This window comes from Excalfactoria chinensis, chromosome Z (genome assembly GCF_039878825.1).
Source record: "Excalfactoria chinensis isolate bCotChi1 chromosome Z, bCotChi1.hap2, whole genome shotgun sequence".
Lineage (NCBI taxonomy): Eukaryota > Metazoa > Chordata > Aves > Galliformes > Phasianidae > Excalfactoria > Excalfactoria chinensis.
Window position 1 is genome coordinate 67038867 of NC_092857.1, and position 11906 is coordinate 67050772.

The 11906-nt window shown below is 45.0% G+C and overlaps 1 protein-coding gene across 1 annotated transcript; it reads right to left on the reverse strand.

Moving 5' to 3' along the window:
- Positions 1-5615: 5615 nt before the first annotated feature.
- Positions 5616-11906, reverse strand: SLC46A2 (solute carrier family 46 member 2). The gene is made up of 4 exons (XM_072359983.1): positions 10518-11906; positions 8684-8767; positions 7214-7370; positions 5616-6291 (listed from the first exon to the last, which is right to left on the reverse strand). The coding sequence occupies exons 1-4, from the start codon at positions 11578-11580 to the stop codon at positions 6234-6236; spliced, it is 1362 nt and encodes a 453-aa protein (XP_072216084.1). The 5' UTR covers positions 11581-11906; the 3' UTR covers positions 5616-6233.

Here is an 11906-nt window from a genome sequence, read left to right on the forward strand (position 1 = left end):
TTCCTAAACAATCTTTTTTTTTTTTTTTTTTTTTTTTTTTTTTTTTTTTTTTTTTAAATGGAGAGGGAAAGACTGGAAGTGAATATCTTCTGTTTTGCTACCACCTGTATGCTCCCACTGGCTAAAATGCCTTCTGGGGAGTTTCCTGTGTGGGAGTTGGGCTGGTCCTAGGCAGAGCATACTGACACTACCTACATATAGCCTGTGATACAAGCATGAACTGTGTTTTTTTTGTGCGTGTAGCATGCTGTTGGTTCATACTAAATATCTTTGTTTACCTTGGTGATTATGAAGTAATGTCAGTTGGCTGAAGTGTTCTTGTGACCGGGTTGGGGATCAAAATCATCCTGGGTGTCCACGGGGAACGGTGGAAGCAAGTGTGAGTTCTTCGGTGTATTTCTTCTAAAGCTTGCTCTGAAATGTGCATGGTAGAATTCTCTTGATCCATGCTTTGTTTTGTTGTTTGTTTTGTTTTTTTTCTTTTCTCATCTAGAGCCTCTTCAATAATAATAATCAGTTAAGGTGCCTGCTGTGGTAAAGGTAGAACTCTCTCCCTATTTTCATTTGTTTTGCAGTTGCAACTAAAAAGCCAAAAAGTGTCAAATGCTTGCCCACAACAAGCATCGTTGTGTGTATGTGAAACTTGCCTTAAACAACTCAGTGAGGCTTAGTAGGTACACGTAGTGTCCCTGCCTATATCTGCTGAACCTCATGGCAAGTGTTTGAAGACCTCTTCTGGTACAGATCTATTTTTTAGTAGTTTCTTTTGGCCTTTAGCAACATAGCTGCTTCTGCAAGTCCCTTCTCTTTTCTCCTGCAGTCCAGCCTCAAGTAAATGCCTGTTTGGTGTTGGTAGCCTTAGTACAAGGGGTGCTGCCATGATGAGTATCAGAGTTGTGGATTAACTGTATGCAGATAAATTGGATGGATAAATTCAAAGTGAGGAGTATTGGAGTTAATATCAGTGAAATAGTGGAATTTGGGGGGAAAAAAGGCATTGAGTGCTTACTGCTAAGCTTGGGTAATTACTTGGTTGCTGGCAGCATTCTTGTGAAGAATCTGAAGGGTAACTGGGTTCGTGTAACTTCTATGTTCTCCTGTCACGTACCAATCTGATTTGGATTCATAAGCACCAAATATATCTGACCCCCACCCTTGCAGATGGCTATAGTGGCTGTATAGCAACTGTCAAGCTGAGTTATCAGTGCAATGTGGTAGCTGTCAGGCTAATGAGATTATACTCTCCAGATACAAAAGTCAAGATTTTAAGCAGTTTTAAAGGGTTTTCACTTTTGACTTAATGTCCATTGGCAGTTCTGTGGTACTAAACCAGCTGCTTTCTGATTTAAGCTCACAGTTTATCAATATACACTTAAGTAGAGTAACATCTTGAGATTGTTGTTGGGTTTGGAACAACTAACAATGCCTGCTGTGCAAAGGGAGTACTTGAAGAAATAGTCTTGATGCAGTAACCTGGTGTTTTCCTTCGTCTTGCCCTTCTAAAATAAGCACCTCTAAATGTATAAATTTTCTACAGTTTGACCTGCAGGGTTAGAGTCAATTCCTGTCTCCTCTATTTCCCACAAACAGTTCATCATGCTTCTTTGAGCTGGTGCCTGTGTGGTAAATGAAGATTTGTAGTTGACTATGAAACGTCACTGGAAGTCAAACAAAGCAAAATTGGAAATAAGGTTTAGACATTCTTTTGTTCCACCTCATCAGGAATGTGCAGGATGAGTGGAAAGGATGTTTTTTGCTGCGTTAAGTTCTGTCTGATACCTTATAACACTGGCGTTCTGTTTTCATTCAGTTCTGTGCCTAATTGAGGTGCGGCTTAGTTCTGGGGAATTCAGCGGTAGGCATCGCAGCCATTCATAAGTGCAAGAGGCAGTGGGGGTTCCAAGTGAAGTGTGAGTAACCATTACTGCTGGAGTGGTTTAAGATCAGCTTAAAGTTTCATTAAACTGATGCCACTGCTTGTGCATCCTAGTTTCTGAACAACTACATAGTCAAAGCATATTTTGATTTCAGGTACATCCCATTCTGATTGAGCTGTTGAAAGGTGGGTGTGCCCACCTGGATAGAATGTGTGGCTCTGTAGCACCTACAAGCTGATTTGGAGGAAAGGCTGTAACTTCAGGCTGTGATCTTGGGTTTGGTACCAGGATTTTCTTATGATCTGGAAAATGAAATCCTCTGGCCCTGCAGGGGAAGTGAAACTTAATGTTCAGAAGAAAACGTCCCCTGCAAGAGTTGCTGCAGTGTAAGAAGAGTGCGTAGTGGTGGACCTCCTAGCTCCTGTGGACTACTGCAGAGGCTCTATGAAAGAAAGAGCTGTTATTGTAGATCACTGGGTAGCTGTGGGAGGAGCTGTGAAGTTTGGGGAAGCAGTGCAAGCAGGGAGAACTCCAGAATAGCAAAATAACTCCTTCAAGATGTGGTTTACTTATTTTGCTACTGTTAGTGAGAGGTTGAGATCTGAACTGTTGGTCAAACTGGCAAGGCCTGTAATCCTTTATATGATGGATAGGTCTCTCTTAGGAGGACCCAAACCCTAATAGTGGGAAAAAGTGAGATGCTGGGAAAGGGAAGCTGGAGTAGGACAGGAGCTTAGTCTTTGAGTAACTTCCTGAATGTTCAGTCACTTATGGTCACCTTCTGTGCTTGCACTGAAATGGTGTCAAAAGTGGCTGCATCCTCCCAGTGAGCCCAGACGAGTCCTTCTCAACAGCCCGTAGGTCAGCCTAGCTTCCTTTGTAATCTGCAGCCAGACCTGTCTCAGAGGATGTAAATTTCACTGCTGTCCTGGTTACTCCTGCATAGCCTCTAGAATGTTCGTTCCTTCTCTCAACTGGCACCAGCACAATAAAGCAAGCACTGAGATATTGTTTTTTGTACTCAGTAAGGAGCCATGCATTGTTCATACATGTTTTTATCAGGTACTGACTCTTGCAATAAACAACTGTTGAAACATCTCATGGCTTTTTCAGGTATCCATTGAAAAACAAAATGTTGATAAGTGTTAGCTGTTCAGTCATAAATGTTATCAAAGAATAAACTGTGGATTCTTCAGAGCTGTCTGCTTGGATTTTTGTTGCACTTGTGCTAAGGCTGTAGTGGTCTAAGTCACAGAAAGAAACTTCTGAGAATCATAAAATGATTGGGTTGGAATGGATGTAAAAGTCCACAAAGTTCCAGATCCCTCCTGTGCAGAGGCAGGTTGCCACCCACCAGGCCAGGCTGCCCAGGGCCCCATCCAACCCCAAGTGCCTCTGGGGGTGGAGCAGCACCTCCAGGGATGGAGCACCCACAGCCCCTCAGGACAGCTTGTTCTGCTGCCTCACCACCCTCTGAGTAACTTGCTCTGAAAGCTGAGTGTAAATCTCCTCTCTTTTAGTTTAAGACCATTGTCTCTTGTCCTGTCACTGTTAGACCACATAAAAACTCATTCTCCCTCATCTTCATAAGCACCATAAGTACCACATTCAGGTACTGGAATGCTGCAGTGAAGTCTCTTCAGAGCCTTCTCTTCTCCATTCTGAACAAGCCCATCTTCCTCAGCCTTTCTGCATAGCAGAGATGCTCCAGCCCTCTAGTCATCTTCGTGGCCCTCCTCTGGAGCTCTTATAGCAGCTGCACACTTGCCTTGTTCTGGGGCCGCTAGTCCTGGATGCAGTCCTCTCCTCTATTGATACAGCCCAGGATATTGTTGGCTTATATCCAGTTTTTCAACCAGAGCTGCTCTGAATTTCTGCTTAAGCTTTTCTGAACTCCTGGAGGGTTTCTGTCTTATGTGGATGCTCTGATGGACCGTGAGTTGGGAGCTGCTTCTGAAGGCCATCACACACAGTTGCATGAAAATAAAGGAGGAAAGTAAAGGTCCTTGTTCTGCTTTCTTATGTGCATGTGTCCGTCAGTTGCTCTTTAAAATGCAGAGACTCTGGCCAGCAGGGGAAGTCAAGCCAGCTTTGCCCTGGATCCCCTCCTCTGTGTGAATTTGATGTTGCAAAACAGAGGAGCACTCTTATCTCATGTGCTCAGCCAACTCCGACAGTTGTGCTCTCATTCAGACTCACAGGTTATGAAATGTCTTGACTTATGGTGCTGGCATGTTTCTATACCCTTTCATATATCTCTGTACAGGTATATGTAGGTTGCTCTGGAAGCGATGCCTCCTATTTAATTTCATATAAATAGCACGAAAACACTGGTTGATAGAGCAAATTCTGAGCTACAAAATGTTGCTTTTCAACACAGTCACCACCGCTAGTTATTTGTTTTCACCAGTGATGAACAGAAGCCTGCATGCTGTGCTCATAAAAATCTATACCAGCAGAAGTGACGTGCTGTTACTGCTGAAACACACCACCTACTGCTCACATCCACTGTGTGGCCTACATCGGTGTTCAGTAAGCAGTGACGAATGTTAGTGAATGCAATTATTTAATAAACAGAGGAACACAGTACCACACCACAGCTTTATCTTCTTCCATGTCAGACACCATTTTGTCAGTGTTCCCCTGTGCTGTCGTCTGTCACATGGCAACAAAAAGCAATGCAGTATTGGTGGGAAGGTTCAAGTTATACTGCCATGCCACTGCCATCTGCCTCTGGCACTGCAGGCTATCATTGTAAAATAGGAGGTGTTACTTTCAGAACAGCCCTCGTATTTTGTTCAGTGTTTGCTATGGAACTAGTATCGATGGAGAGAAACACTTTGAGGTAAAATTGTTTGTAGTTCCCTATCAGTGTTTACAGTTTTAAAATGCACTGTTTGTTTACCTCAGTTTGATGGAACGGACCAATAAATGTGTTTAAAGATGAGTCCTTTACAAAGAATTCAGTATTTCATTCTCTGTCACCTTCACCACTGAAACGTGATGTGTGTATTTACTTTACTGGGCAGCCCATGACTGTGCTACAGAAACATTTTTTGTGTAGAAGTGTATTCCACTGCTGATTTAACTGGCCATCAGCTGTCTGTCACCATGCTTAACTGGGATAACCTGAAAGCAAAGACTGGAGCTGTGGCAGGGCCATGAGGGTCTGGGGCTGGTGGGACACGGGTGGCAGCAACTTGCTTGGAATGGGAGAGCTGCTTAGTGAGTAATCAGTTTCTGCTTGCCACATCCCTGTCTCAAACTGGGGCTGCCTGCCTTACCTCCTGGCTATTGCAGGTGCTGAAGAGCTTTTAAATTGTCTGTACATAGTCTAGGAGCCTGGAAGCCAGTTAATCCTTGTTAAGTCAATTAGCATGTGAGTGGAAACGCAGTCTAAATGCTGATCCTTACAGTGCCTGCCAGTCTTCTGAAACTTGTTTGGATTTAGCTGATAACATCTCAAGAGAACTGGCACATGGTGTGGTGTTCCTTTCAGCTGGAACGTGGCCCAGCAGCAGGCTGGGCTTACAGGATGACTGCTACCTGGTACTGGCAGCCCTCCACCTCCACGAAACCTGTAGGGTGGTGACCTTCACTCGCCCATTTCTTGACCTGCTACAAGAGCAGTACATCCTGCTGCTGGAGATAAAACACCAGCTGCTGAGTCATAGGAGTCTTCCCATAAACTGTTAATGCACTACCATGGCAGTCTCCCAGAAATGAGGAGCATGAACAGGTATTAAGAAGTGTTTTATTGTAGAGATTACAAAAAATCTACCTTAATCTTGTGGGATTTTTATTGTTTTTGTTTTTGTTTACTACGGCATTTCTGTATTTTTCTTCCTAACATCAGTCGTCTTTACTCTTGTCTGTAGCATGGTAGAAGCTGTGCATTCCCAGTGTGCTGCTTCTGGACCTCTACCATGTAAACCAAAGGCACAGAACTGCTCTGAGTTTTCAGACTTGAAGGACAAGAAGAAAACAGTGGAGAACTATGGCCTTCCCCTTTTACATTGAATGATGTGCTTGGAAACACACCTCCCATTTCTGCCCTGTTCTTGTCCCTCTGCATTATTGCTAAGTAGCCTAGAATGAGAAGAAGACATTCGGAACACTGACGGTAACCTACAGCCAGTGCACCCATCACTCTGCATGATGATGTACTGCAGAAACAAGGCAAACTTCTTTGGCTTGGGTGAGCTCAGCGGCTGAGAGCATGGCATGCTGTAAGGTGAAGACAGATGAGGTGCTTCCTGAAATGAAGCTAATTATAGGGGCAAGTGCTTGGCAGACCTTCCACTTCCTCAAAGAACTGATCAAGACTGAAAGATGTGTTGGATGGTGCAGCTTCTGTCACTTGGTCAGAATCTGAAGAGAACCGGTGCTTGAACGTTGTTTGATGGCCACAATGCTGTAAAGAACAACAAAATGCAGGTTACTAGAGAGCTAACAAGATACCTTCTCAAGACGACTGTTTGCTCTTGTCGAGCCTTTAGGCTGAAATTTGTTTTCTGTGGTGTCTGCAGTTGGCTGAGTGCTGATGCACTTCCTTCTGAGAGTCTGCCATCTGCTCTGTGAGTTACTGCTATGTGTACAAGCCACGAAATGGTACCGTTTGTTGACGTTCAGGTTTTCATAGAGTTGTAGAACAGCCGCAGGTACTTCTAAAGACCATCAAGTGCAGCCTTTCATGGGAAAGAGAAGTTGCTTTTGTTCTAAGAACTTGCTGGAATTCTAACTCTTAATCACCCTGTATATAGCTGTCCGTTTGGGCAACCTCACTGCATCAGAAAATACAGCAAAAAAATACACTGTCATTTGCTATATGGTAATTGTTTCTCTTTGAAAGAAGGACCCGAGGGATGCTCAAAGTTATTGTTTTCTACCACAATGAGCAAGTAACCTGTAATGGATTTTAAAAATACACGTATTTCACTTTGTGTAGGATTATTCCCTCACTCTACTTGCTCTTATTTTCGCAGTATCTAGCACTACATTTGTGCAAAGGCTTTGTCCCATGAGATTATTAGCTCTTAAACTCTGTCAAATATTCATCCTACAGCAATTCATGTTACACAAAACAAAAAGGAAACAGTGGCTAAATCACTTGCAAGTCAGATTCTGTGAGCTTTCCCAGTGCTTGTTGTCCCATTTCCACAGAATTTTTTTGTTTGTTTGTTTGTTTTTTCAGTGTTTTTGCAATTTTCTTTTGAAATAATAATAATAATAAACAATAGTTTCCTTTTCCAATCAGTATTGGAATCAGTAAGAGCTAGAATCATGCGATGGAAAACACAGTGTGCCCCTTTGGGAAAGCAATTCCTATTCCTTACCTTAAAGGGAGGAGACTCAGGCAGCCAGCCAGGAAAGACAGAACAAAGCAGAAGCCGCTGTACCAGTTCAGCGTGCTTTGGTAGATCTTGTTGTAGGCTGTGGATGTCACTACTCCCGTGATGACTAAGGACAGCTGCAGCAGGACGAACACCTTACCTGTAAAACAGCAGCGTTGTTTGTCATCAGGGAGAAAAAAAGCCTGCTGTGACACCTCCCTGCAGCATCCATCATTGCACAGGAAAGCAAAGTGGTCACGGCTTAACAAGGGCCAGATTGCACAAACTTACATCTGCTGCTGTTCTGGAGCAGGGTTAAGTAACTCTTCCTTAAAGGACAGGACAGTGCTGCTTGCTTAAGCAATCTAGGTTTTGAGGTTGCAATGAAAAATTGTACCCTCAATCGCAACAGGAAATAAATGCTCATTTCCATATGGTACGAAAAAGCAATATATTCAGGACAAGAGAGATCTTAATCAGCTCCTGCCTCTGCCCAGACGGGTCATCCATTGGGCTGAAATGGAATAGTATCTAAAATGGAGAGCTGTGTGTGATTGTGCAGTGTGTAGTGAGGAGCAAATTGAGTGCCATTCAGAACTGCTCGAGGACAGACATTTTCACTGAAGTACACCATTCCGTTTCTGTTGTAGTAAACAGGGGGAGGGGAGCAGTCTGACACTTATGGGATGCACAGACCAGGAGCACATTCAGGACCTTGTGCCAATCCTGTGCCTGTGCAACCTCCTCTAGCCATGTGGCACTGCTGGGCATCACCTGAGGAGACAACGCAGTGACCCAAGTGGTTTGTGCTCCTGGAGGTTTGGAGTGTTGTGGTTATACGGCAGAAGGGACAAAAATGACTATGGTTGGCTATGGGCTGTGTTTCAAGGTTGCATGAGCAGTCACAGACCTGAGGTACTGTGTGGGTACATGGCCACACCAGTGGTGTCTGAAGCCAAGTCATTGGGGTGAAGACGGTAGCCACCAACATGTTGTGGTAAAATACATCCATTTCACTATTCTCTAATACAGTGTTAGGAGGGAGGGAGGGAGGGAGGGAGGGAGGGAGGAAGGGAAGAAAGGAGAAAGGGAGGAAAAGAAAGAAATCCATCATTCCCAAAACTGGAAGAAGCCAAATATAAACTGTGAGTGTCACTGTGCTTCAGCCCAGCATGCCCTCTGTTTCCCCTGGAGCACTGTGTTTTTGAGCAATACCTCGTGCTATTTTCCCTGCCTTTGAGCTGCACACTGATAGTAATCTCTTGAAACATATACTGAAAATTCTGTGGATAAATGATGAAGCAATGAGGGAAGAGAGGCTTGGAAATGACAGGCTTGTTCTGCAAGTTTTTCTGCTCCTCCCTTCCTTTTTGTGGTACCAGCTGTTATTGTGCAATGCACAGATTGTAGAGAAAACTTGCCTCTCCCCAAAGAGCGGGATTTGACAGTTTTTTGCTTGGTGGGATAACTTACCATAGGATGATCCTTCAACATGCTTGGACAACATGGACCTGATGGTTGGTAAGGGGATGAGGGCAAAAAGCATCACTGCCCGAGCTGCAACACAGTGAATATACATGGTTATCATCGGTACCTGCTTCCCATCTCATAACACAGCACCCACTGCTTTTGAAGACTGCACGCCTCTGGCATGGGCAGGGCCTTTGCTGCACCTTGTCACATCCCTTCAGCCTCAGAAAGAGCTTAAAATCTGAAGGAGGAATGCAGGTCCTTGCTTCATCCAGGTGGCAGTGGATAAGCACTCTCCTTGTGGTAGTAAAGTGGACAATTCAGGTCTAACCATTGGAGAGAGCACCTTGTCTCTATCCCCTCACTGCAAGAAAGACATTGAGGCCCTGGAACATGTTCAAAGGAGGGCAAGAAAGCTGATGAGGATTCTGGAGCACAGGCCATAAGAGCACAGGCTGAAGGAGCTGGGAATGTTCAGCCTGGAGGAGGCTCAGGGGAGACCTTATTGCTCTCTATAACTTCCTGAAGGGAGGCTGTAGTGAGCTGGGGGTCGGCCTCTTCTCTCGTGTCATTAGTGATAGGACCAGAGGGAATGGTTTCAAGCTGCAGTAGGGGAGATTCAGGCTAGACATTAGGAAATATTACTTCAATGAAAGGGTGGTCAGGCACTGGAATGGACTGCCCAGGAAGGTGGTGGAGTCACCGACCCTGGGGGTGTTCAAGGAACAACTGGATGTTGTGTTGAGGGACATGGTTTAGTGGGAGCTATTGGTAATAGGTGAACAGTTGGACTGGATGATCTTTTAGGTCCTTTCCAGCCTTGGTGATTCTATGATTCTATGCTACATAGCCTGGATAGGAACACTGCTTTTCCTCCTGCGGTGCTTCTGGCTTGGCCTGAGTGAAGACCTGGTCCACTTCTAGCAAACCTTGCAAAAAAATCTTGCAAACCCAGTATCAGCACTTTTTGGTGACAGACTTTTACTGGACGAGCATTTTTAAAATTGTAATTTTATATCTTTTTTTTTCCTCTGTCCAATTGCGCAGTGAATGAATGAAATCTGGTAAAAATTTAGCTCAATTTTTGGCTTGGTACAGGAATAACATCTGATATCTTTCATCTTAGAATAACTTTGTTTAATTTTCAATCTCTCCCTTCTTGTAGAGGCAGACAGAAAAACTTCCTCAGGTCATTTCTCTCTGATCTTTTTCTCACTTCAAGAAAAAGATCCCAAAGCTGTGTGAGAAAGCCATACTCTTTCTGTTAGTCAGGTATGAGTCACCCACCTCACTGTCATCAGAGACACTTTCTTGGCCTTTGTTTTCCTGTGTTCTTGCAGAGGCTGCTTCCCCAAAACAAACTTGCCCCAACTATTATTACCTGTCCCATAGTCATTTATATACAGTGTAAGATTAGTATAGTAAATTGCCATCATATTTTATTTGCTAAAGCAGCTCCATTTTCTCATATAAATTCTCCCACCAGTCATAAGAAACCTTAATATAATAAAAACAAATGGCATATGTAGAGATCACGTAGCAGGAAATCTTTCACAATTGTCTTCCATTGTAGTCTTATGTCTTATGCCTTGAGAAACAAGAGCTTCACGTTACTGGAACAGTGTTTTCTGGCTGGTACTGGTAGCCTGCAACAGTTCCTGCCCTACCACATTGTGAGCATTTTTCTCCCACTCAGATCTGGACTATGACAAGTGACAAATTTCAAGTTAACTAGCCTTGAACTGAGCACAGACATGAGCATGTGCCTTCTCGGGATACTGATGTATGCTGTACAAGAGAGGTGTGGGGAGAGGACACTTGCAGAAGCTCTACTCACCGATGTAGAACAAGAAAGTCCACTGCACAAAGGCCATGATGAGGATGCCAGCGCTGAATGACACCACTCCGATCATGATCATGGTGATGTCCTTAAAGTACTTGGAGAACACAAGTACCCCCAGGAAGCTGGTGATGAAAATTGCGTACCCGGCAGCATTGCCATGGCCGATCTCCACGGCATTCCAACTCAAAGGCTCCCTGATCAAGAAGAGTGGAAGTACATTCATTGCACCAACCACGGCAAGATCATAGAGGATCGCTGCCACAAAAAGCATAATGATGATTAGTTTTGAGGGTGTTACTGGAGTTTGGCTGCTGCTCTCTGAAGGCTGGGTGCTCTCTGCTCCTCCTGTATGGCCTGGTAGCTGGCTGCCAGCCTCCTCTACACTCTTGGCTTTGTCTGGGCAGGAAGCTTCTGGCTTGGGGACTGTCAGCACAAAAGCACTGTAGAGGAGACAGAAAGCATAGCAAGCGATACTGCAGCTCACCAGCACAGTGCCCTCTCGAAAGTGATAGCTGAAGCCAACAAAGAGGTAGCCAGATGCCATGCTTCCCAGAAAGCCTGCAAGGCCATACACCATCTCAATAATGATGAGCCGCAGAGACCTCCTGCTCTCAGAGGAGCCCAAAGATCCCAGAGCCATGATGCCTGCCCAGAATGTGGTGAAGCCGCCTGTCAGCCCATTGAAGGCTGCAGCCCCATACATCACCTCAATCGGCCAGTCCAGCAGGATCAGGAGAAGCAGCAGAGATTTGGAACCCAAATAGCCAAGAAGTGAGACGCAGATGGGGATCTTCCGATGCACCTTGTCCCCCAGCTTGGACAAGCCATAGGCTGACACCAGTGGACTCAGACCCAGGACAAGGTTGTAGATGATATAAAAATTAGAGACAGCTTTTTGCTGAGCATCTTCCAGTACTTGGGAAGGGGCGGTTGAATTGGTCTGGTTGTAGAAGTTCTTCACCACCAGCAGCAGCGCCGTGTCATAGAAGGCACTGGCCACCTGGGAGCCTGCGACCACTGGCTCAACCCATCTTCTCATTGCCATCGTTTCCAACATGGTGCAGATGACCACCTCGAATCAGGGAGAGAGGAGAGCTGTTTTCTGAGAGATGTGCTGGAGCCTTCTCAGAAGTTCTGGTCTGGATACATGCTTGAAGTGGAGCAGTGGAGGGAAAACAAAAGGTCTGCCAGGTTGCATAGAATCAGAGTTGTGCAAGAGACAATCCGGCTGGGAGGATGTTTGCACCTCACCGTGGTACGTCTGCGTGCGTTCGTATGCACATCCCTGTGCCGCTCTGACCTCTGGCTCAGGCAGCAGAGCCTTTTGTATGGAGACGCCCTGCAATCGCTGGCTGCTGCTGCTCTTCCTGGTGCAGCTTCAAC